Raw genomic sequence first — 26,717 nt, forward strand, 5'->3', positions numbered from 1 at the left:
TTATAATGACAAGATCGAGAAAGGAGTCATTTCCACTTGAGCACTGGAATAAACAATGGGAGTTTAGAACAAGTAATCAATAATGAATGTACACTGTACAGTATATAGGAGGTTGTAGCATTCAAACAACACTTATTTATGAGCATCTCAGTCAGGATGGAAGTGGCTGGCAGGAGAGGAGGGTGAAAGCACTCTAACAACACGGTTTGGCCCATAGCTGGAAGTGGCCCCTGAGAGCCTGCAACTTCTCCCTGAAGTGCAAAGTCCCATCACATTCCTGATGTCTGAACATGTCTGTATGATAGGCGGGACAGGAATACGCCAAGCTCTTTTGGTCACTGTTCTCTCACAGAGAACACTGTTTTTAATTGGGGTGTAATTAAAGAGACATGCTTATTTGGTTTGCAGAGTCATTTGTTCTCGGTTTCTGACCACTTATTTGAGAACAGAGCCGAGGGTTGTCCAGTAAGACCAACTGTTAACAATTACCGTCTCTCACTTGGCTTGGACTGAAATACATGCCGGTACTCGTTTTGGGTGGCGGTACGTTTTTTTTTTTTTTGAGAGACTCCCAGACGCATCGCCAGTATGTCCCCCAACACCAAGCTGATTGGGGTGGTGTGTTACCCAGTCACCAGGGCCATCTCAGACTACACACAGACTCTGTCCAAGAAGCCGGACATCCCCACCTTCAAGGAGCTGGCCTTCTGGAGCCAGGGTCTGGTAGACACCTCATGGAATGCTATCCGTATAGGGATGAACATCCTCCACCTAGAGAACTGGCTGCAGTACTTTCGCCTCTCCCAGATCCACTTTGTGAAGGGCGAGCGGCTGATCACGGACCTGGCGGGGGAGCTGGGCCGCATCCAGGACTTCTTGGGTCTCAAATGCATCATCACAGACAAGCACTTCAACCGAACCAAAGGCTTCCCTTGCCTGAAGAAACAGGAGAGTAGCAGCCAGCCCCGCTGCCTGGGCAAGGTCAAGGGTAGAACTTGTGCAGATAGGCCAGGAAGTCATCAAGCAGCTCTGGGACTTTTATAGGCCGTTTATTATCAAATTCTATGAGATGGTGGGACAAGACTTCAGGTGGGATTGAGAATCTGATTATTGAAATGGATACCTCAGTGGAGTCATTCGAATGAGGACACCAAGTAAATCCAATTTCTCTTCATGTTTGAAAATACAATGCGAGTTTAACAAGGTGTGTGTAATCTGCCTCTAACTTTAAAACCTTTGATATAACTTCCTAGTTCCTACTTTAACATCATGCCTGTTTTGTTCACCAAATAAAATAAAAATATATGCTGCCATGCCATTTAATCTCACAATTAGTATTTGTCATACACTGAATTGTGTTTCTTCACAAAGTCCTGTTACTTTTACAACACTTTACCATGTCAATCGTTCCAACACAATGGACAACAATAGAGTATAGCTGAGATTTGTTGTAACATGTCTATCCTATGCTACACTATATATACAAACGTATGTGGACACCCCTTCAAATTAGTGTATTCTGCTATTTCAGCCACACCCGTTGCTGACAGGTGTATAGAATCGAGCACACAGTGCCAGTACTGTTTATATTTAGGTGCAGGAGCTACACAATACTTTTGAGCTAATATTCTATAAGAGGAACAGGAGCTCAAGCAGTAGAACATTTGAGGTGCTGGTATTCAGCTCCGGTAGGCTCCTGCCCAAGTCAAGAGATTGCATGTATTTTTTAAGGAAATCATAAGAGCAAATATATTTTATCCATATGGTATTTATTTGAGCAAATATATTTTATCCATATGGTATTTATTTGAACAAATATAGTTTATCCATATGGTATTTATTGCCATAAAACTTTTTAAAAGTTGTTAGAGAATTTCTAATCTAAGTGGCAGAGAACATTTGGCCGGCGCCCGTGAACAAGCACAGTGGTCTTCTGTGACGTAATTGGGAAGTGGGTGGGACGTTCATGTAAATAAACTTGCATGATCAATGCAGAATTTGACAGATGTATTTATTGTTCTGTATATGCTAATGCTTCAAATAGGTTTAAAGCAGGGTCACAGTCTGCCGTTGGCAAAAGAGTTGTGAATGCTATGTTGATAGTGCTCTCGAACTTCCATCGATTACTTTTTCAATAACCACAACCACAAGCTGTCCTTTACTGCAGACCGCTGCAGTATATTTTTTTCAAAAAAATGACATCATCATAATGTCCCTTAAAGGTATACAGCTGAGATTCAGACATGAAACAAACGCCATGGTGGCTCCGGGAAAGGGGTGTAATGTAATAGTCCGTTGTTCATAATTTGAGCTAAAACGGTGAAAATGAATGACAGTTTCATATTCTTTTGACATTGGAGACTGTTGCGATAAAGCTTTTTAATTATTGGCAACGAAATACGTTGTATCTCATAGGCCAGCAGGAGGAATACAGAAAAACTATCCAATCAGCTTGGCTGTTGGATCCAGGTGGTAAATCCTACTCCTTCTCTCAGGAGTGTATTTTTTTTTAGTATTTTCCAGCTTCCCGTACGCCGCCATTAAATACCAACAGAACGGTTGTTGGATATGGGGATTAAAATGATTTAAAGGCCCGGAGATACGGCAAAGGGACGGGGGTGGGGGGTTGTGCAATTGCACAGGTCTCGAAGCTCCGCACAAACGGAGCACGGAAACGTAAATATGCGGCTTCTGACCAAATAAAAGCTTGACTTTGGGACATACGGATTGGGTTTCGTTGGGAAAGCTCGAGTGGATAGAACGGGGGACAAGCTCGAGAACGGGTTGGTTGTGGTTGCGCTTGGAAGAGGGGTGTAAACACAGGAAAAGGTAAGCAGACGCCCATGTTCAAAATGTTATGTAGTTAGCATGTCACAGTTTTGTCACCTCTTTTGTATGATATATTGTTTAGAAATGTAGCTATAAGCAATAACGTTACCTTTTATAGCAATCCATCATACATTGAATAGGTAACGTTAGTTAACGTTAGCTAGATTATTTTCATATTTACTAACGTTAGTTGGCTACTGTTAGCTAACTATAATTTGACTTGTCAAAACAAATACAGTAGCCTCTAGATAGTGAAGCTAACGGGCAGAACATTGTGTGTTGAGGAATGTTGTCTTTCACGAATGTGTTGAATTTCGCAGAGCATATTGACACTTACAGAGTCGTCTGCTGTACTCATTGGTGTGTTAGGTCGTTACATTGAAAGTAAATGGTGAACTGTACTGGTTACTTAGCTAACTTGCTAGGTACAGTAGTTAACTAGCTTTGCACCGATACCTGAGTTGAGTAGCTAGCTAGCTAGTTGTATCAGATGCCATGGCAGCTTGCTAGTTAGATAACTAGCTAGGTGACCGATATCGAACTGACCACACTCTCGTCCCCTCTTATGTAGGTAGCTAACCAACCAGCTAACATTACTAGTATGGTACATTGACGTAGGCAAATTATAACGTCGTTTCCGCTGATACATGAAAACAAACAAAGTCAATTATTTAATGTTTTGGTAGATTCATTACGATTAGAAAGACAATAGTTAGTTACCATTGTCGCTAGTTAGTTACAAAGTAACAATCATTGGATGTTTTATTCGACACGCCCTACGCAATATGTAGCAGCAAAGTTGTCATGTTACATTGATACATTTAATGGCTAAGTAGACTCAATGCACTGAGTTGTTTTAAACCAGTCAGGGACCAATCCAGGCTATATGACTGTGGTGGTTTCAACTTTAAAATGTAGTCCTAAACCTAGTTTTGCAGCCTATTGAAATGTGTGCTGCAACAAGTCTCAGGGAGTAGTATTTTGTTGTGATAATAGCTAACTTATCTGTCTAAATTACTTGAGTAATTGCAAACATTCCTCTATATGCACTTTGCATGTGTTGGTTTATGTCGAGGAATATTTAAAACATCTTAAATACTTCACTGAGAGAGTGCAGAGTAGACTGTTTTGCACTGATCTAGGACCAACCTATCACACCCCAATTAAAAACCTTTAGTTTAACCAAATAAAAACCTTACGGGCCTAGATCAGAGCTTTGGGGGAAACATCTCAACTACATTAAGGGTCATTATTGGTAGGAGTTTGAGTGTTGCCTGGTGTTTGGTTTCATCTGCCAGGTAACACAGCACTTTTGTCTGGCATGTTTGCGCTGTATCTCTGGATGTGTTTACGGTGTCAGTTTTAAGAGTCATGGAGGCAGAAGATTGGGTTGCGGCCTGCTGCTCTTGGCACCTTGCTTTGTGAGTGCAGCTGCACTGAGCCTCAGGCTTTGATTAACCGCACTGAGAATTAGTACCAGGTCAAGAGCACACATCATTGTAGCTGTTTGAGCAGGATTGATATGAATGCTAAGGCTGTTTTTCCATGTCCTGCTCATTCTGTTTTCCAGTGTTCAACAATGACCCAGAAGTTGTGAACCACAAGTGTTAGTGTAGCTTTCTTAGTTTTTGTGTCTAAAAGAGTTTTGAGGTCTCTAATATTAGGTCTGTTACTTTATGTAATTGGCTATCTGTAATAATAGACTAGGCTTAGCTAGCCTAACTAATGAAGTTCTTGTTTTTACTTATTAAAACATTTCCTTTAAAACATGACATCAATTAAAGTCTAAATGTGTTTGGTCTATCTGTGATCTTAATTCTGTGTGTCTCTGCATGATGACAGTGCAGTCTGTCTGTGATCATCAAAGACCAGTATGGCTCCTCCTCCTCAACATCTCCTGTGTTTCTGTTGTTGCCATAGCATCCTGCTTGCCTGTGTGATCTCCTTGAGTGGCGCTGTCGAGCTGAGCCCCTCCCAGCGGCAGCCTCTCCCAGCGGTGGAGCGACGATGACCGAGCTGGGTACCAAGTGGGCCTGTGAGTACTGCACGTTTAAGAACTGGCCCTCGGCCATCAAGTGCACCATGTGCCGTGCCCAGAGGCCCAGTGGGGGCGCCATCATCACTGAGGAGCCCTTCCGGAGCAGCCCCGGCCTGGAAACCAGCCGCCAGTGGGAACCCCCGAGCCTGAGTCTGAGCCACAGCAACAGCCCGCCCAAGGGAGGCTCCAGCCTCCTAATCTGCCCGGACTCCAGCGCCCGTCCCCGTGTCCGCATTGCAGACGCCCCCGAGACCCCCTCCAGCAAGTGGTCCTGCCACATTTGCACCTACCTAAACTGGCCCCGTGCCATCCGCTGCACCCAGTGTCTGTGCCAGCGACATCAGCAGGAGCAGCGCCACCAGGGACTGGCACAGCAGCCACGCAGCCCCACCGAGTCACCCCAGACTTCAGGCTCAGGATGCCGGCCCGCACCCCCCTCCACCCCTACCGACCCCTGTGAGGAGTATAACGACCGCAACCGCCTCAACACCCGCGCCCAGCACTGGACCTGCACCGCCTGCACTTATGCAAACTGGCCCAAGGCATGCAAATGTGTTGTGTGTGACCACCCCAGGCCCAATAGCCTGGCAGAACCCATCGAACTGGCCTCGGAGCCAGAGAGCCTACCACCCTCCATACTCAACGAGCAGGACAGGGACAACAGGAGGGGGGATGTGAGTGTGGGAGGGGGCGGCGGTGGAGTAATGGGGTGCAGCGGCGGCCAGAGAAGGTCCCCAACCACCTCCAAGCGGGAGGCAGAGGTTAAAATGGACTTTCAGAGGATCGAACTGGCTTCGGGAGCCGGAGTGGGGAGCGTAGAGGAACAGCAGGTGGACTTTAAAAGGCTCAAACAGATAAAGAACAGGATGAGGAGGACTGACTGGTTGTTTCTCAATGCCTGTGCAGGTGAGTCGATGTGTGAGTGGGTGCAAAGGAATCAAGGTTCTCTCCCAACCCTGTTTATTTCTCTGTATTGCCTGCTGTGGAGAATGAGATGCTCATTATGGTTGAGAAATACCTCCGCTGTATTTATGTACTTCTGTTGTGAAATGGGAGTTCTTTATCTTGGGTGGAAAAAAAATATCTCTGTTGCAACTGAGCAACAATTTAAGGCTGCAAGTCTTGTATAGCATACTTTTTATGCAGGGAGTTAACAGCTTCCCTGCTCATGCTGTGAGAGGAGAGGCAGCAGCCTGTGCAAGCTGAGTGGGTGGATGGATGAACAGTTGGGAACTGCTGTGCTGTGTTGACTGGAGCCAGAGGTTGAATTCCTGTCCGACTACAGTGCAGACGCATACCAGATCTTACAATACCTGGCTAGGTATTTACCATATCAGCTAACCACATAATATGATATAGGAATCTGGTTCTTGACTAAAGTCTGACGTGGCACACAACCATTGGTTGATGCAATGCAGTGTAGTCAGGCAGGAACTCAACCAGAGGCTAAAGGTTCACTTCCCATCCTTCCCCCTGACAGATAATTCTCGTTTGCTAGACTGAACAGCATGTGCGAGACCACTGTATCTATCCCCCAGCCTCTGTCAGGCACAGTCTAGGTAGTCTGTGTGATGAGTGAAGAGGATACTCTGCTCTCCCTTTCAGAAGGTGTCGCTTGAAGCTTTGAATCAAGGGCTAGTCCAGACAGCCACACTGCCCCTTGAAGTTAATGGTGACTGAGTGGATTCCACTGCTGCTGTCTGGACTACAGTGAGGGAAAAAAGTATTTGATCCCCTGCTGATTTTGTACGTTTACCCATTGACAAAGAAATGATCAGTCTATAATTTTAATGGTAGGTTTATTTGAACAGTGAGAGACAGAATAACAACAAAAAAATCCAGAAAAACGCATGTCAGAAATGTTATAAATTGATTTTCATTTTAATGAGGGAAATAAGTATTTGACCTCCTCTCAATCAGAAAGATTTCTGGCTCCCAGGTGTCTTTTATACAGGTAATGAGCTGAGATTAGGAGCACACTCTTAAAGGGAGTGCTCCTAATCTCAGCTTGTTACCTGTATAAAAGACACCTGTCCACAGAAGCAATCAATCAGATTCCAAACTCTCCACCATGGCCAAGACCATAGAGCTCTCCAAGGATGTCAGGGACAAGATTGTAGACGTACACAAGGCTGGAATGGGCTACAAGACCATCGCCAAGCAGCTTGGTGAGAAGGTGACAACAGTTGGTGCGATTATTCGCAAATGGAAGAAACACAAAATAACTGTCAATCTCCCTCGGCCTGGGGCTCCATGCAAGATCTCACCTCGTGGAGTTGCAATGATCATGAGAACGGTGAGGAATCAGCCCAGAACTACACGGGAGGATCTTGTCAATGATCTCAAGGCAGCTGGGACCATAGTCACCAAGAAAACAATTGGTAACACACTACGCCGTGAAGGACTGAAATCCTGCAGCGCCCGCAAGGGCCCCCATGCTCAAGAAAGCACATATACATGCCCGTCTGAAGTGAGAACTGGGTGAAAGTGTTGTGGTCAGATGAGACCAGAATGGAGCTCTTTGGCATCAACTCAACTCGCCGTGTTTGGAGGAGGAGGAATGCTGCCTATGACCCCAAGAACACCATCCCCACCGTCAAACATGGAGGTGGAAACATTATGCTTTGGGGGTGTTTTTCTGCTAAGGGGACAGGACAACTTCACCGCATCAAAGGGACGATGGACGGGGCCATGTACTGTCAAATCTTGGGTGAGAACCTCCTTCCCTCAGCCAGGGCATTGACAATGGGTCGTGGATGGGTATTCCAGCATGACAATGACCCAAAACACACGGCCAAGGCAACAAAGGAGTGGCTCAAGAAGAAGCACATTAAGGTCCTGGAGTGGCGTGGCCAGTCTCCAGACCTTAATCCCATAGAAAATCTGTGGAGGGAGCTGAAGGTTCGAGTTGCCAAATGTCAGCCTCGAAACCTTAATGACTTGGAGAAGATCTGCAAAGAGGAGTGGGACAAAATCCCTCCTGAGATGTGTGCAAACCTGGTGGCCAACTACAAGAAACGTCTGACCTCTGTGATTGCCAACAAGGGTTTTGCCACCAAGTACTAAGTCATGTTTTGCAGAGGGGTCAAATACTTATTTCCCTCATTAAAATGCAAATCAATTTATAAAAAATTTTGACATGCGTTTTTCTGGATTTTGTTGTTGTTATTCTGTCTCTCACTGTTCAAATAAACCTACCATTCAAATTATAGACTGATCATTTCTTTGTCAGTGGGCAAACGTACAAAATCAGCAGGGGATCAAATACTTTTTCCCCTCACTGTACATGGCAGAGAGGATTCCATGGGATAGCTAGCTTCCTCCCTACTGTTTATAGTAGTGTTGCCCCTCCCACTCAGTTTGTCCACTAATACATAGGACTTTCCATAGCGAAGTATTATCCCCAGTGTCTGAGGGGAACCCACTTATTACTGTGAAGGGGAGGCCAGCGTGTAATGTGTGTATTGCAGGGGAACCCTCACTGTCAACACACGCAGCCACACACACACCCTTCAGTCCCAGGAGCTGGTAAACAGTGGCCACAGTGTGTGGCGTTAGACAGCCTAGTAGCCCGCAGGCCCTGCACTTAAAATATCTGACTGGTGCACAAGTCAAAAATAAACAGGAGTTCACATCGAAGATGACCTTCAGCCTGCTGTTCGCACGACCGGAGCCCTGTTACGTACGCTCTACTGGTGTAGCCTTACATGTTATTTGTATACATGTTTAGTTGTTTAAACAAGCTGGACGTAATGAATCACAAACGAGCCTACATTAGTTTCTAGGTAGTATTTTTCACAATGATCCTTATCGGAAACAGCAAGTGCCACTTTTCTCAGTAAAATCTGTCATATAATTATGCAGGCTATGCCTTTGAATATTTATTTAAAACAAAGCCAAATCTGTAACATAGTGGCATTAACAATGCATTGTGGGAAGTACCCTGTATAAAAATTGCATATCCAGGAGAAGTTTTAGTCATGTTGCCTGTACTCTCCAGAAGCTAGCGATTTAAGGACGTGTGCTCTCTGAAAGACAAGATGCCCATTTGTATTAAGGGCAGTCTGCTTGACTGAGGGAATGCTTGTCTGCTTTATGGCCCACTGTCTTGTGCCACAGCAGGTTTATTAGCTGAGTTTTTCATATTTTACTAGAGAGACTCTTTCATTGCCTGAACAAACCATGCTGGCTGCAAGTGGTCCTTATGCTTCGGGAGGGTTTCTCTGACAACCTGTATGTGTTTGTGTGTCTGCAAGTTTCTGTTTTACATATGGATGTGTGTCTGCTTCTCTGTTTGACACCTAAAATGAATTGATAAAAGGAGTGAATGCACAGAGGCTACAATAGTAGTCTTGTTTGAGTGTGTGAGTGGGTAGATCAATTGAACAAAGGAGAGAGAACCCATCGAGACACTTCAGCCCTCAAGGACTGTAGTTGAATACCCCTGGGCTTAGCTAGCACATCAACTAGGCTACATGACTTGGCTGCAACACAACCTGAAATGTGATATAATTGGAGATTATTGTGATATGATTGAACAGGAATCATTTTCACAGGAACAACTTCTTTGGGTAATCCCAACCTTTTCAAAACATTACATTATGTTATATTATTATATTATATTATTATTATATTATATTATGTGAAGACTTTCATGTGCTCAAGGTGTCAAAAGTATCAATGCCATAACCTGTTTGGAAGAAAGTCTATCTAGGCCTAGGCTATATGAAAGGCCTTTTCTATGTTGACATCTTATTTTGATTAACCTATTCAAAGTAAGCACTAAGCAGGTGAAGATGCACAAGGAGACTTCTCCTTACATCTGCTGAAACCCTGCAGATATTAGCTTCCCTATTGACCTAAATCTCGGTCCAGTTGTGCCATAGTTACTGTATGCAATCAGCTATAGATCAAATCTATTTTCTTAGGTTGCGTAGTCCTAGCCCTGAGGCGCACTCTACCTACCCTAGGCTATATCATGCATACTATCAGTAATTAGGCCATGTAGTCGTAAACGGGCACAAAGTGTGCTGTAGCTGGCATGTTGCCACCTCTATTCTGAAGTGCTAACCTGTTGTGGGTCACTGGTTGTCACAAGCTACTGTTGTGGCAGACGACCTGTGAAGTAGTGCCGACACTGCCAGTTGGAAATCTGTCAAAACAATTGGGAGCTACAGTAACACACAGGCCTGTTGCTGATGCTCACTGTTCATCTGGGCCTCTGTCTGCACTTCTTCCTTGACAGGCCATTGAGGGCCCTGGCTTTCTGCTGCCCTGGGATCAATCACACGGACTCCACTATGTACGCAGGCTTACGGCCAGCCTTTAGTTTATTCAATTGATTTGGGTTACCGTAAGGGGAAATTCAATCAAAATTGGTATCCTGATAAGTGTCTCCTGGCTCTGTCAAATGGAGATATGGACACACAGGTGAGAAAATGAGGAGAGGAGAGGACTGGAGAAAAGAAATGAAAGTGTTAAGCCTATATGCTGTGTGACAGGTGAAATTGTAAACAACATTATTTGCATACCTAACACGTTAAAGGCCCCCACCAGAGGGCAATGCTGCCCCTATTTCAACGTAATTCCTGTCCTATAGCAGAAATTGTCCTTAAACGTTCCACCTCCGAAGAATGATGCAGGCTGCTAATACATATTCATGAATTGGGGGTGGGAACATTGTGGGTGATTTTCCATGTGGAGTGGAGATATAACAACAAGTAGGGCACTGATGGCTGTCAGCGTAGCTAGCTAGCATGCTAACCTTATCTAGCTAACTGCTATCTGTTGTTGATACACCTTATTCAAAAGATTAGCTAGCTAGGCTATGGCTGGAGCTGGATTTGTCATGAGCATGTAGGGACAACTTCGCCACAGATGGATAGGGGAAACAAGTATCTTTGACTATCTTCAAAGTTTGGCATCTTCCATAAATTGTGGCCGCGAATCCGCCATAGAAACAGAAAGAATAAGATGAAGATCTGGTAATATGGATAGTGTGGTTCTCACAGCTAGGGGAAGTGAAATGATAATAGGCTACAATGACTTTGCTCATGATGCACGCCGCAAATGATCTGTAACAACACCCTGAGCGCATCCAACACGAAACACCAATACTTGACGTAACAACCGCATAAAATAGATAAACAAGTTTGTGGAATCTTCTTTTGCAGGTGCCTTTTCATTATAGGAAAGACTTGTGATTTCTAGATGCACCAATCAAAGCAGTGGAGCGTGGTCAAAACAGAATTTCTTATTTTTTATGTTTAAACGGTCTGAGTGAACTATCTTCATTAGTCAGAAAAGTGGATTTCTACTGGTGTGGGTGTTTAAAAATAAAAGCAGCAATCAGCAGTAAAAACCATAACAAAGCAATTCGCCCTGCCCCTGTTTCGGTAAAAAGCTACCGGATCCCTGTTTCAAGAAATAAAAGTGCTGAAAACATGTAGGCTCACTTTAAAAAAAGAAGAAGATGGAAAACAGGCTATAGATGCATTATTTATTTTTATTTTTTACAAATCATTAACTGTAGTGAACCTGCTCCCCCCCCCCCCCCCATCACTAGTTTTGAGGCTATATAGTGTTTGTTTACATTTACTTTGTTTACAAACATTGGAGTAAAAACAAGCATATTCGGGGTTCTGATGGGGGTACAACAGTTGGAACTAAGCTCATGAGGCATTTATAAGTTATATTGTTCAAGAATGAATGTGTACATATCAATGTCCAAAAATGGATGTAGCATCTGCTGATTGCCCCTTTTAATGTGGTGGTTATGACAATATTGTAGGAGCTTGTAGGAGTGTCCTCTGTGTAGTGTAGGCCTACTGATCTGCACCTGGGTCTACCTTGATCGCTGATACTAATTTACAACATAAAAAAATGGATGTAAATGGATTAAATAGGCCCTTTCACCCATTTTCTGTGGATAAAATTAGCACGTTCATTCATTTTCTATCTTCAATATTTGTCAACGTTCTCCACCCTTCCTAGTATAGAGCAACTATTTTGTATCCATTTCCTTTGATGTTTTGTGAATGTGTGGTATAGGGTGTGTGTGAGTGCTACACTTGACTGTGCAGGCATGCAGGCAGGCACACCCAAACTAATGGACTGCTGTGAGAAGTGGTTGTGATCCCGTCTATCTGAGCGCTCTCGCCCTCTCTATTCCTTTGTCCTCCCACTCCCTCTATTCCTACTCACTTTTTCTCTTTGTTCCTTTCTCCATATTTCTACTTTTTACTGCAGCTGGAAAGCGCATGCACGCACGATCACACACACACACTGATTATGCTGCAAAGCATTGTGTGTGGCCCTTTTGTAGAGTGTAGAACAATGTTTAGCCAGGGAGTAATGTTGTGTAATGCGCCAGAGACTGCTACATGGGTATTCCAGAAATCAGAACAGAAATGATGGGTGGCTGGTAGTAGAACTGGAAATGTTCTCTACTTTGATCTTCCCACACACATTATAGTGTTGAGTTTTATTTTTCAAGTGGTGGTTTTGTTTCGGTACTGTAGTAGTAGTAAAACTACCCTGGTACCTGCAGTGCATTCGGAAAGTATTCAGACCCCTTGACTTTTTTTCCACATTTTGTCACGTTACAGCCTTATTCTAAAATTGATTAAATTGTTTTTTTTCTTCATTGATCTACACACTACCACATAATGACAAAGCAAAAACAGGTTTTTAGAATTTTTTGCAAATGTATAAAAAATAAATAAATAAAATTACATTTGCATAAGTATTCAGACCCTTTACTCAGTACTTTGTTGAAGCACCTATGGCAGCGATTACAACCTCGAGTCTTCTTGGCTCAACTGTATTTGGGGAGTTTCTCCCATTTTTCTCTGCAGATCATCTCCAGAGATGTTCGATCGGGTTCAAGTCCGGGCTCTGGCTGGGCCACTCAAGGACATTCAGAGACTTGTCCCAAAGCCACTCCTGGTTTGTTTTGGCTGTGTGCTTAGGGTCGTTGTCCTGTTAGAAGGTGAACCTTCACCCCAGTCTAAGTTCCTGAGTGCTCTGGAGCAGGTTTTCATCAAGGATCTCTCTGTACTTTGCTCCGTTCGTCTTTCCCTCAACCCTGACTAGTCTCCCAGTCCCTGCCGCTGAAAAACATAAATCTTGCTTTCATCAGACCAGATAATCTTGTTTTTCATGGTCAGAGTCCTTTAGGTGCCTTTTGGCAAACTCCAAGCGCGCTGTCATGTGCCTTTTACTGAGGAGTGGCTTCCGTCTGGCCACTCTATCATAAAGGCCTGATTGGTGGAGTGCTGCAGAGATGGTTGTCCTTCTGGAAGATTCTCCCATCTCTACAGAGGAATTCTGGAGCTCTGTCAGAGTTACCATCGGGTTCTTGGTCACCTCCCTGACCAAGGCCCATCTCCCCGATTGCTCAGTTTGGCCGGGCAGCCAGCTCTAGGAAGAGTCTTGGTGGTTCCAAACTTCTTCCATTTTAAGAATGATGGCGGCCACTGTGTTCTTGGGGACCTTCAATGCTGCAGAAATTTTTTTTGTACCCTTCCCCAGATCTGTGCCTCGACACAATCCTGTCTCGGAGCTCTACGGACAACTCCTTCGACCTCATGGCATGGTTTTTGCTCTGACATGCAATGTCAAATGTGGGACCTTATATAGACAGGTGTGTGTGTGTGTGTGTGCGTGTGTGCCTTTCCAAATCATGTCCAATCAATTGAATTTACAACAGGTGGACTCCAAGTTGTAGAAACATCTCAAGGATGATCAATGGAAACAGGATGCACCTGAGGTCAATTTCGAGTCTCATAGCAAAGGGTCTGAACACTTAACGTATTTCAGTTTTTTAAAATAAATTTGCAAAGAAATCTAAACCTGTTTTTGCTTTGTCATTATGGGGTATTGTGTGTAGATTGAGGATAATAAAAAATAAACATTTTTAGAATAAGGCTTTAACGTAACAATGTGGAAAAAGTGAAGGTCTGAATACTGTGTGGTTTTGGTAAGGAATAGCCTACGAATTATTGGGATGGTAAACTAAATAAGAATTTCCACCTTGTCCAACATACTGCATTAATGTACTCTATTTGACACTTTTAACAACAAGTTAGAGTTTATTTAGTGTTTGTGTACTATGTAGCCTAACATGTCTGTTTACCTGCTCACTGATGCCCCCCCCCCCCCCCCCCCCACTTCTCTCTTTCTGCAGGTGTGGTAGAGGGGGATCTGGCTGCAGTAGAGGCCTATAAGTCATCAGGGGGGGACATCGCCAGGCAGCTGACGTCGGACGAGGTGCGTCTCCTCAACCGGTCATCGGCCTTCGATGACGGCTTCACCCTGGTCCACCTGGCCATCCGCTTCCAGAGGCAGGACATGCTGGCCGTGCTCCTCACTGAGGTCAGGACAATACACAGGCTCTGCCAATGTATTAGCATATTGGTACAGGTCAAGGACTGTTGTCTTTATTCTACTGTACCAGTTCCGCTCGATTTAAATGTACCGTCCGGTATGTAGTCACTCCATCTCCAGGTTGAGTTAGTTTATATTCATCATTGTTTTGACGATACCACAGATGAGCTCTGTTCACCTCTATCTACTGATAGAGGACATAGTGGGTGGGATGTGTTTTATTGACGGTAGGCTCTCTTATCCCAGGATTAGTAAGGGGGTGAACCCTGGAAGGACCGGCAGGAATGTGTCCCCTAAGGAGGGAAGGGGCAGGGTCTACCTGGGGCCTGCTCAGAAGGGTGCAGTGTTCCAGAACGTTCAGATAGAAATGGATTGTGTTGAACAGATATGATTGAACAGGGAATCAGATCAGGGAATTGAATCTGTTTTACTCATTACATTTCTCTCTGCAACACTCGGAATGTTTCATCTGGGTTTCATGCTCCCTAGGTTGTATTTGCAGTAGGAGACGGTTTTATCATTCCTGTGTCACATTCTCTGTGTCTAGGTGTCCCAGCAGGCAGCTAAGTGTATCCCAGCCATGGTGTGCCCTGAGCTGACGGAGCAGATCCGTCGGGAGGTGGCTGCCTCCCTGCACCAGCGCAAGGGAGACTTCACCTGCTACTTCCTCACTGACCTGGTCACCTTCACGCTGCCAGCAGGTCAGCCTCCCTCTGACCTATTATACACTACCAACAGCCTAGTTACTGTGTGTAGTTATGTGGTATGAACTGTTTTGCTGCTCTTCTACACTAAAGCTTCTTGTCTTATATGATGGTAGAATGCATGTTTTGTTGGTGTGCGGGAATTGCATAATGGTGTGGTTGTTTCCAACTACTCTGAGTAAAATGCTTTCCCTGGCACCAGCTTAGGGTATTGTTAGGCTAAAGCAGTGTTTGGTAAACTGAGGGGTGGCTGTTGGAGCGCGGAGCGGTAGGGGAAGATGAACAAACACAACTTAATTATAACATCTACTAGAGAAAAATAAGATGGCTTTCTACTCACAATTAAATCTTGGGATTTGTATTTTTATTTACATTAAATGCATAACATTGCAGCTGTCAATTGCTACTCTCCACAACATAATTGGTAGCTCCCGATTTTTAAAATAAAATAAATAAATAAAAATCTCCACTCATGAGTTCTAACAGACTTTTGGTTGACTCGCGCCTCTCGCAGCATGCTGCTCTGCCTGATCTCTTCCTCTTCTCTCTCCCAATAAACAAACCCTCAAATCTATGACTTAACTTGGAACAAATCAAATGGTGCAGTCAACTTAAACATGGTAAATTCATAAGCACGAATAAGAATGATAAAGAAAGTGAGGGCTGTTCAATACGAGTGATAATTGGTAACGGTTATATTGCACTCAATTTTAAGAGTTGAAAGACAACTGTGGCAGTATTACAAACCTTGCAATGACTGGTTTCTAGTAGGCTACAGAATTGGAGAAGGGCCTAATATTTCTCTGAATCTCAGGCAGTAGGCTCAAGCCTTTTTCTCTACTGGAGTCAATCTGACTGTCTCGCTATGTTCCCCCATAAGAAAAGGGGGGCATGAGTGGAAAAAGTTTGGGAAGCACAGGGCTAAAGAGAAAAATATGCAATTGTGGTAAAAAGCAACAGTTCTTTAAAGCAACTGTTGTGACAGTTGAAGAGATGGTCTCAACTTTCTGTAGGTTTTACATTTATTTCTCAATGCTCAATATTGAGCGTATTGGCACCGTTTTACAACCAAAGTAACTTTGTACTGCTTTGAGATACAGAGAGCACGAAGCGTGCGCCGACAGTTTGAGGCCTGTAGACATCATTGGGTAGTATGCTGAAATGTTTTTTAAACATAAGGCTACATTTACCGTTAGAGTAATCAGTTACATTTCTAACTAGCAGCCTATTATATTTAGCTTAATGAGTTTTGTTTCCACTTCCTCAGATGGTGATTTAGCCCCAAATGAATTAGCCTATGTGATATTAGTACACAAAATAAATGTAAGCAAATGAATCTCTATTGAAATGATGGAGCACTATTTTGAGGGTAAAATGTAACAATAGCATAAATGTCAACCCAAAATTAATGACAATCGCTGGTTTAGGTTGCACAATAAATTGAATTATGCTTTCCCATTTGGACATGTTAGATGAAAAAATGTATTTCTTGGATCATGCGATTTCAGTAGCACTGAATGACTTTCTAAAATGACTGCAAATTGTTTCTATTGTGTGACACTGCGGCAACATATTGGTGCAACCAAATCATAGGCTGGCGCCACCAACTTAACCAGTGCCACCAGGGGAAAAAGTTAGTCTGGAGCCCTGCAAAGCGAAATTGTATTTTCATATGTACCAAGTTCTTGCTAGGGTAAGCAAGGTTGAATTCCTCCTTGAGAAATAGCCTACATTGTGGTTGAAAATAAGAGCCGGCTGGTAAGCAGTGACGTCTGGTTATGCAGAGTATTTGGGGGAGCATGTATTGGCTTCTGGCCACTATAGAAGCCTTGCTGTTCATTTGCACAACTGAAGAATAGGCAGTACTGTTGTCAAGGGCTCCAAGCACACAACGTAGCCCTATAGCTCTATTGTGGAAAGAAAAGGACACACGCAACAAAACATGGTTTGACATTGAGTAGAAAACACAGTCAAATATGATGTCTGTAGCTTGCAGAGATGTCAGTTTGTTACAGTGCAGCTTTGACTCCTGCAAACCTCCAGGGCATTAAACCCTAATCACTTCAGCCTGGCTTGATTTTTAAGGCGCGTGCAGATCAAGAGGTCAAGACAGATGCACTTTCTTCTCTAAGCCCCAAACTTCATTTCACTGTTGTCAAATAAATACTTGCTCTCTAACTTGCCCTTTTTTGTGAAGTTTTTGGAACTGTATCATGTCTTCCTTGTGTTGTGTGTCTCTCAAACCCATTGAGTGCCACTCTGTGTGTGTTTTTGTCTACAGATATCGAGGACTTGCCCCCAACAGTTCAGGAGAAACTGTTCGACGAAGTGCTGGACCGAGATGTACAGAAAGGTGAAATATTGACTGACTTCATATGAATTTCAGTAACTTATAATACCACTATTTTACTGAATCAAATTGTATTGGTCACATACACGTGTTTAGCAGATGTTATTGCGGGTGTAGCGAAGTGCATGTGCTTCTAGCTCCGACTGTGCAGTAATATCTAACAAGTAATATCTAACCATTTCACAACATATACCCAATACACACAAATCTAGTAAGGAATTAATTAAGGATATATACAAAAAGTATTTAGTCAGCCACCAATTGTGCAAGTTCTCCCACTTAAAAAGATGAGAGGCCTGTAATTTTCATCATAGGTACACGTCAACTATGACAGACAAAATGAGAGAAAAAAATCCAGAAAATCACATTGTAGGATTTTTAATGAATTTATTTGCAAATTATGGTGGAAAATAAGTATTTGGTCAATAACAAAAGTTTCTCAATACTTTGTTATATACCCTTTGTTGGCAATGACACAGGTCAAACGTTTTCTGTAAGTCTTCACAAGGTTTTCACACACTTGCTGGTATTTTGGCCCATTCCTCCATGCATATCTCCTCTAGAGCAGTGATGTTTTGGGGCTGTCGCTGGGCAACACGGACTTTCAACTCCCTCCAAAGATTTTCTATGGGTTATTAAAGTGACTAAGATACTGTAGAATAGTATACAATACAGTATATTCATATGAGATGAGTAATGCAAGATATGTAAACATTATTAAAGTGGCTAGTGTTCCATTTCTTAAAGTGGCCAGTGATTTCTAGTTTATGTCTATAGGCAGCAGCCTCTAATGTGCTAGTGATGGCTGTTTAACAATCGCGTGTGAGCCTTGTCATAGTCAACAGTGGCGGGCATCTGTTTAGCTTCCTATCCCCTCTCTACTAAATGAGAAGGCTGCTGTACAGAGTTATATTACTGGTCTGTTCCCTGCCTGCTTTCCTGTCTGTTGACCTGCCCTTATCATGTGTGCTTGCGTCTGTGCTAATCAGGCTAATTGAGTTTTAGGATTTCCCTGATCCTTTACTGAATGACTACTTCCTCCAGGGCCACACACACCATCAATGGGTTCCACACTGATTGCTCACTCTCTCTAGGGTGTCTTGTGACCTGTTTAGCTCCCCACAGTTTGCGGCACACCAAGGGTAACAAGCCAGTGTATGGAAGACAAGGTGACTAAAGTCACCATAGCCACCTCTATGCTCTCCTGTCTCTTTCTCTGCTATGACGAAGCTGTGAAGGTAGGTGTATCATTTATCATCACACTTGATCCCCGCCTTGAAATATCATCATGCCGGGGTCCTTTCCAGTGAAATATCATCATGCCGGGGTCCTTTCCAGTGAAATATCATCATGCCGGGGTCCTTTCCAGTGAAATATCATCATGCCGGGGTCCTTTCCAGTGAAATATCATCATGCCGGGGTCCTTTCCAGTGAAATATCATCATGCCGAGGTCCTTTCCAGTGAAATATCATCATGCCGAGGTCCTTTCCAGTGAAATATCATCATGCCGGGGTCCTTTCCAGTGTGGTCCTTGCTGTCCGGGAGCTTGGGACGTCCCTACCCCATTGAAGTTGAAATGTTAAATGGTTAAGGTTAGGGAAGGGTTATGGATCCCGGATAGCACTAACCTTTCTAGTGCCACCACCTGTCATGTAGCATCATGGTGGCCCCTCCATCCGCACCTTGTCTTCATACATAGTGCAAGCCCAGCATCCCGATGGTGTCCTCCTTGCCATCACTGTACTTACCTATACTTTACACGAGTGGTCCCCAATCGATATGCTCATCGACTTGATTCATTGAACAGGGATATTAGTGCTGGGCTGGAACTGAAGTCTGCACACCATGTAAAACAAAAGAGTGGTTCATTTTGAAAATGACCCCATGGCCCTTTCAAACCTCACTTTCCATTCTCTCCCTCTCTCTCTCCCTCTCAGAGCTGGAGGAGGAGTCTCCCATCATCAACTGGTCTATAGAGCTAGGAACGCGGTTGGACAGCAGGCTGTATGCCCTGTGGAACCGCACGGCCGGGGACTGCCTGTTAGACTCAGTACTGCAGGCCACCTGGGGCATCTATGACAAGGACTCTGTCCTCCGCAAGACCCTTCACGACAGCCTGCACGACTGCTCCCACTGGTGAGGCCTGGGTCTGGGGCGTGTAACTGGTTGGGGACTGGGATAGGATGAGAAGGCTGTGTGTTTATTTATGTAAATCAGTCATATAATTTGGAAAAAGGAGAACCTTCTCATTGCAAAAGGGTTTAAAGCATTTGGTGAGTAACACTCACTTGACCTTTTCCACAGGGAGTTGATACAGGGCCACTGACGTGTGTGTTCTGTCCGTAGGTTCTACACGCGCTGGAAGGAGTGGGAGTCGTGGTACTCCCAGAGCTTCGGCTTGCACTTCTCACTCAGGGAGGAACAGTGGCAGGAAGACTGGGCTTTCATCCTCTCACTGGCCAGCCAGGTACACACACACATTTCCTTATGCATACGGACATAAAGCTTTAAGCCTTTTAGGTGGCAGGACTTGGGATCAGCAGTGTACTGTAACATGCAATTACGGCCCATGAATTATGCAATGACATACTGCTCTGACCATATATAGGAAAGGAGGAGGAAAGGCCCTAAAGTGTATGAGAGCATCCACTGTTGTGCAACATTCAATATTCCTGTATTTAATTTAAGACAAACAACCAACAGAGGCATTCGCCTAAGGTTTTCTTTTAATACTTGAATCACATTGTGTTTATAGTATCAAGACATGACTGAGTATACAAAACATTATATACTCTTTCCATGACATAGACTGACCAGGTGTTATCCAGGTGAAAGCTATGATCCCTTATTGATGTCACTTGTTAAATCCACTTCAATCAGTGCAGATGAACGGGAGAAGTTAAAGTCCATTGAGAGACAGATTGTGTATGTGTGCCATTCAGCGGGTGAATGGGCAAGACAAAAAATGTAAGTGCCTTTGTATGGTAGTATGTGCCAGGCGCACCGGTTTTGTCAAGAACTGCAACGCTGCTGGGTTTTTCACGCACAACAGTTTCCCGTGTGTATCAAGAATGGTCCACTACCCAAAGGACATCCAGCCAACTTGACACAACTGTGGGTAGCATTGGAGTCAACATGGGCCAGCATCCCTGCTTTCGACACCTTGTAGAGTCCATGCCCCGACGAATTAAGGCTGTTCTGTTCTGAGGTGGGGTGGGGTGGGGGGCGCAATTCAATATTAGGAAGGTGTTCTTAATGTTTGGTATACTCCGTGTTCAATAACAAATAATCTGCTTTACGGTATTGCTGGTTGTACGTACAATCAGGCTAGCCTAACAGCTAATAATAAGTAATGGCTCAAATCCTAATAGTATATTTTGCAGCTATACTCTACAAAGGTAGTTTAACTTGCCTCTCTCTTTGTGTTGTTTCTCTCTGCAGCCTGGAGCCAGCCTGGAGCAGACTCATATTTTTGTTCTTGCACACATTCTTCGTAGACCAATCATCGTCTATGGAGTGAAGTATTACAAAAGTTTCCGTGGTGAAACACTTGGGTACACCCGTTTTCAAGGTGAGGTGATATCTGTTTTCTCTGGCCTCAGTCTTAAATTGGGATGATTTAAAAAGGCTTTTTTTCATCCCTTTGATGTATTAAGCTTTAAATCCTGACAAGCAAAAATTCTCAAAAAATACTGTTGCAGATGTATCTCTCCTTGTCCAATTAGATTGACGGTTTGGACAATATCTGCTAAGTCAGACAAAGCCCTTTTGATGTGAATTAGGCCTAGCACATGAATTGTGGCACAAGGATGATGCTATTTTTTGACTGGGTTTGCGGATTTGATTGTTTTGCTCAAAGGCCAGTATGCAATCAATAGTGAATTTTCCGGATTCAGAAGTGCTTTTGATTTACACAGAAGTGCGTCACAGATGGAGGGAGTGGATTCATTTTTTGGGGACTATCGAATAATGTTATTTGGAGATTTCTGATCCCTTTTTATATATATATATATATGTATGTGTGTGTGTGTGTTTTATTATGCCCCTACTCCCTCTCCATGGTTGGAGGACTTGGTAGAAAACATATAAATGTGATATATACAGTGCATTCGGAAAGTATTCATACTCCTTCACTATTTCCACATTTTGTTACGTTACAGCCTTATTCAAAAATTTTTTTTTTTAAATCCTCATCAATCTACACACAATAAAAAAAAGAAATGTAATTCCAAAATCATGGCCATTTTATATGTAGTTGGTCCTCCCTTTGCTGCTATAACAGCCTCCACTCTTCTGGGAAGGCTTTCAACTAGATGTTGGAACATTGCTGCGGGGACTTGCTTCCATTCAGCCACAAGAGCATTAGTGAGGTCGGGCACTGATGTTGGGTGATTAGGCCTGGCTCGCAGTCGCCGTTCCAAGTAATCACTTTCGAGAACGCTTTCCACTGCTCCAGAGTCCAATGGCGGCGAGTTTTACACCACTCCAGCCGACGCTTGGCATTGCGCATGGTGATCTTAGGCTTGTGTGCGACTGCTCGTCCATGGAAACCCATTTCATGAAGCTCCCAACGAACAATTATTGTACTGACGTTGCTTCCAGAGGCAGTTTGGAACTCAGTAGTGAGTGTTGCATCCGAGGACAAGCCATTTTTACGCACTACATGCTTCAGCACTCGGTGGTCCCGTTCTGTGGGCTTGTGTGGCCTACCACTTCACGGCTGAGCCGTTGTTGCTCCTAGATGTTTCCACTTCACAATAACAGCACTTAGTTGACGGGGCAGCTCTAGCAGGACAGACATTTTACGAACTGACTTGTTGGAAAGGAGGCATCCTATGACGGTGCCACGTTGAAAGTCACTGAGCTCTTAAGTACTGGCCATTCTACTGCCAATGTTTGTCTATGGAGATTTCATGGCTGTGTGCTCAATGTTATACACCTGTCAGCAACGGGTGGGGCAGAAATAGTCGAGTCCACTAATTTAAAGGGGTGTCCACATACTTTTGTATAAATAGTGTATATATACACACACATATACACATACTGAACAAAAATATAAATGCAACATGTAAAGTGTTGGTCCCATGTGTCATGATTCCAGAAATGTTCCATACGCACAAAAAGATTATTTCTTACAAATGTTGTGCACACATTTGTTTACATCCCTGTTAGTGAGCATTTCTCCTTTCCCAAGATAATCCATCCACCTGACAGGTGTGGCATATCAAGAAGCTGATTAAACAGCATGATCACTACATAGGTGCACCTTGTGCTGGGGACAATAAAAGGCCACTCTAAAATGTGCAGTTTTGTCATACAACACAATGCCACAGATGTCTCAAGTTGAGGAAGCATGCAATTGGCATGCTGACTGCAGGAATGTCCAGCAGAGCTGTTGCCAGAGAATTGAATGTTAATTTCTCTACCATAAGCTGCCTCCAACGTCGTTTTAGAGAATTTAGCAGTACGTCCAACCGGCCTCACAACCGCAGACCACATGTAACCACGCCAGTGCCCGACCTCACTAATGCTCTTGTGGCTGAATGGAAGCAAGTCCCCGCAGCAATGAAAGCCTTCCCAGAATGGAGGCTGTTCTAGCAGCAAAGGGGGGACCAACTCCATATTAATGCCCATTATTTTGGAATGAGATGTTCGACAAGCAGGTGCCCACATACTTTTGGTCATGTGTGTGTTTATTTCCTAATCATACTGGAACCCAAGTGTATTGGCCAACCACTAATCTTAATTCTACCCCTCAGATGTCCACAGACTAACCCATCTTTCCCAGTGTATATTACCATTGTACTATTTCCTTTTCCAATTCATCCTTCTATTTTACTGTGATATCTTATGAGGGTCTTGAACCTCTATCTGTTCAATTTCTATCAAGATTGCCCTAAAAATAAATACTTTGCCTAAGAGTATAATCATATTTCCCATTGATTGATTGTGGTTTTTCAGATTTCCTGACAGTACTGGGTTGTAGGTCCATCTGAACACCCTCTCTGAATCAGAGGGGTTGGGTTAAATACGGAGGACACATTTCAGTTGACTGCGTTCAGTTGTGTAACTGACTAGGTATCCACTTTCCCTTTCTAACAACCACTCCTGGACCTGACTCCTCCAAAAGCGAGCCACCGAAGGACAGTACCAAAAGAGATGATCTATTGATTCTGTTTCTTCACAGCAGTCTTCACAGGGCTGACTGTTCAATGCCCCATACATTGAGCATTCTGACGTTGCTTTCAGAGGCAGTTTGGAACTCAGTAGTGAGTGTTGCATCCGAGGACAAGCCATTTTTACGCACTACACGCTTCAGCACTCGGTGGTCCCGTTCTGTGGGCTTGTGTGGCCTACCACTTCACGGCTGAGCCGTTGTTGCTCCTAGATGTTTCCACTTCACAATAACAGCACTTAGTTGACGGGACAGCTCTAGCAGGACAGACATTCCTGGACCTGACTCCTCCAAAAGCGAGCCACCGAAGGACAGTACCAAAAGAGATGATCTATTGATTCTGTGTCTTCACTGCAGTCTTCACCGGGCTGACTGTTCAATGCCCCATACATTGAGCATTCTTTTTGTGTAGCGAGAATTTTATATTATAGTTTAAATGGAAAATAACGGATTGATGGGTCAATTGTTTTGTATATCAGTTCATAAACCCGATAACATGGTATTGGGACATATAAAATCTGTTCCCAACTGACAGTCTCGTGGCATGACCCTTATCATTGCAGATAGAATTGTATGACATGATTCCTTGAAACGATTCCCTAATGTACATGACAAAATAATGTCTATTGTTTTCCATAATATATTCAGTCCAAGTTGATTAGTAAGGGGAGGAGGGGGTTACAATTGTTCAACATGATTGTTCCAATGCTGATACAGCATGCATGTGACTCCCTAAAACGAGTCGAAACAATTCTGCCAAAATAATCCTACCCCTCCCCTCTCCCTAACTATGAAGCAATGCATTGTGGTGCAGATGAATGGATCACACTGTACATCCTTTTAGAAGGTCTCTCAACATGTTAGCCATCAGGAGAAGATGGCGTGGTAGTGTAAAACAGGTGCCCAGTAAGGGCTGAGGGCGGGGTCCACGTCCGTAAAAAGTCTGGCTTTAATTATCCTGCGGAGCCATAATGAAAGCTCTCTAACGATGGGCTGCCTGTGGTAATGTCCCGCTAATAGAGGAATGATATAGGCTACTGTTTGTGTTAAGGAGCGGCTGATGGGCATCCATCAGGGAGGGAAGGAGAAAGCTGTTTAAAAACACAAAGCTCCAGTAAAAAAACAATGGCAGACTGTTGCACAGAGTGGGATAATAACTAAACGCTCGAACAGTGGTTTGTGGTTTCAGTTAGTATGGTCACAAGGTGAACCGTTGCATTCACTTGCACAGGCTGTCTGGTGGGTTAGGAGGCTGAGTGAATAATCTCAGGGAAAGTGTCCATTGTGTTTGGGAACCTGTTGTTGAGCAATACGTATTGGTTTCCATAGGTCTGGTCACCAGCCTGTTCTGACATTTTTTGGTTTGTTTTCTATTTCTCTTAATTTCTGTCCCTCCCCTTTTGACTCTTTGACCTCGCCCCTCCCTCTACATTACTCTCGCGCTCTCTCTTCAACCCCCCCCCAGGTGTGTACTTGCCCCTGCTGTGGGAGCAGAGTTTCTGTTGGAAGAGTCCCATCGCTCTGGGCTACACTCGCGGCCACTTCTCTGCACTGGTGGCCATGGAGAACGACGGCTTCGACAATCGGGGCGCAGGCGCCAACCTCAACACAGACGACGACGTTACCGTCACCTTCCTACCGCTGGTGGACAGCGAGAGAAAGTTGCTCCACATCCACTTCCTCTCAGCACAGGAGGTAGGAGGGATCACCTGCTGTGGTATCATGAATATGGACCCCCTGACTTGCTACTTTTCAAGGATTTAGTCTGATTCTACTATTCATGTTGATTACGTAGTTCTATTATACCATCCAATAAGTGACTAGTGTAAGATGTATGCCTAGTAAGAGTCTCATGCTATTCTCGTGAAGTGGCTGGAATGTGAAATGTAATTTTCTCAGTATGAGAGCATCCTTTATGGGTAACTAATGAGATGTAGTCTCATGGTTGATGGTTTTTGTGTGTGTCAGATGGGGAATGAGGAGCAGCAGGAGAAGCTGCTGAGGGAGTGGTTGGACTGCTGCGTGACGGAGGGCGGAGTGCTGGTGGCAATGCAGAAGAGCTCCCGCCGGCGGAACCACCCCCTGGTCACACAGATGGTGGAGAAGTGGCTAGACGGCTACCGGCAGATCCGCGCCTCGCTCTCCGACGGCGAGGAAGAGGAGGATGATGATGATGAGTGACGAAACAGGAGTAGGCGGGGTCCCCAGAGGCAGGGGTTCACCCTTGGTTTTTAGTTTTTCCTCCTTTCTTGACACGGACAAACTGTGGAAGCCCTCAGGAAAGGGGAGGGAATCCTGAGCCTCACCGCACCCTGGCAGAGGACACACACACACACACACTTACAAATACCTGAGAGACTGACATAAGAAATGGTCCACTGCTGCAAAAAGACCTGAGGATGATGGGAAGTAAAGGATTGTAGTATACTGATGCTATTTATCTTTATTGATTTTCTTTTTGGGGTTTTCAAATGTAAAATCTTTATCCAAAAGTGTAAATGCATGTGGTTGTTTAAAAAATAAGTATAAGGAAATATACCAGCATCGATTTCAAACATCTTTATATCTGTTTATTATGGGCACTGACGAAGCACACTTCCAAAATTTGTTATTTTAGTTGTTTTTTCAGTTGAAATAGAGTTGGCTTGTTTTTTTGATGGGCAGTGACTAAGCCAACATATCTTTGAGTCAGGGGAGCCAACAGAAAACCGTCTCGATTGTGTAATATGAACTTAATACTTAATACTAAGCACTGCACATTTATTGAAAGACACATTTCTATATGAATATAACTGCTTGAATAAAGGTCATTTATTAAGCTTTGAAAAGGAAGTTCAAAGTCACTAAGGTTTAGGAGACAGATCATACACATGGATCTGTAGTTTAACTTTTTTCCAGACTGGCTGAAATGAAATGTCTTGTTTTTATATTCATCTCCAAACTAATTTTACATATTTATTTGTTTGGGAGCTTTTGAGCTGAGGAGATCTTTGATTCTCTGTATTATTATTTAAATCTTGATGAAGACATGTTTTTATGTTGCACAGAAACATTTTTGCTGTGAGGAAAATAACAACCATCTGTAAAAGTTGATTTCAGATCTCATGTGATTCAGTATCTCATTTGGATGGTTGGTGCTTTGTTTTTGGAGGAGAGTGAGAGAGTAAGACATTCAATGTTGACATTAAACCAGAATCACACCAGTTTCTTGTCATATTCTCATCTTTTTACTC

General features: G+C 43.8%; 1 protein-coding gene across 1 annotated transcript; it reads left to right on the forward strand.

Annotated features, from left to right (window-relative positions):
- Window positions 1-2,511: 2,511 nt before the first annotated feature.
- Window positions 2,512-26,687, forward strand: LOC311111046 (ubiquitin thioesterase Zranb1-like). Its single transcript, XM_084153741.1, has 10 exons — window positions 2,512-2,829; window positions 4,750-5,773; window positions 14,055-14,242; window positions 14,802-14,955; window positions 17,240-17,311; window positions 19,247-19,445; window positions 19,656-19,776; window positions 20,751-20,880; window positions 24,950-25,179; window positions 25,453-26,687. The coding sequence occupies exons 2-10, from the start codon at window positions 4,837-4,839 to the stop codon at window positions 25,663-25,665; spliced, it is 2,244 nt and encodes a 747-aa protein (XP_084009867.1). The 5' UTR covers window positions 2,512-2,829; window positions 4,750-4,836; the 3' UTR covers window positions 25,666-26,687.
- The last annotated feature ends 30 nt before the right edge of the window (window positions 26,688-26,717 follow it).

The sequence above is a fragment of the Coregonus lavaretus genome, assembly GCF_964263955.1.
Source record: "Coregonus lavaretus genome assembly, chromosome: 36".
NCBI classification, from domain to species: Eukaryota; Metazoa; Chordata; class Actinopteri; order Salmoniformes; family Salmonidae; genus Coregonus; species Coregonus lavaretus.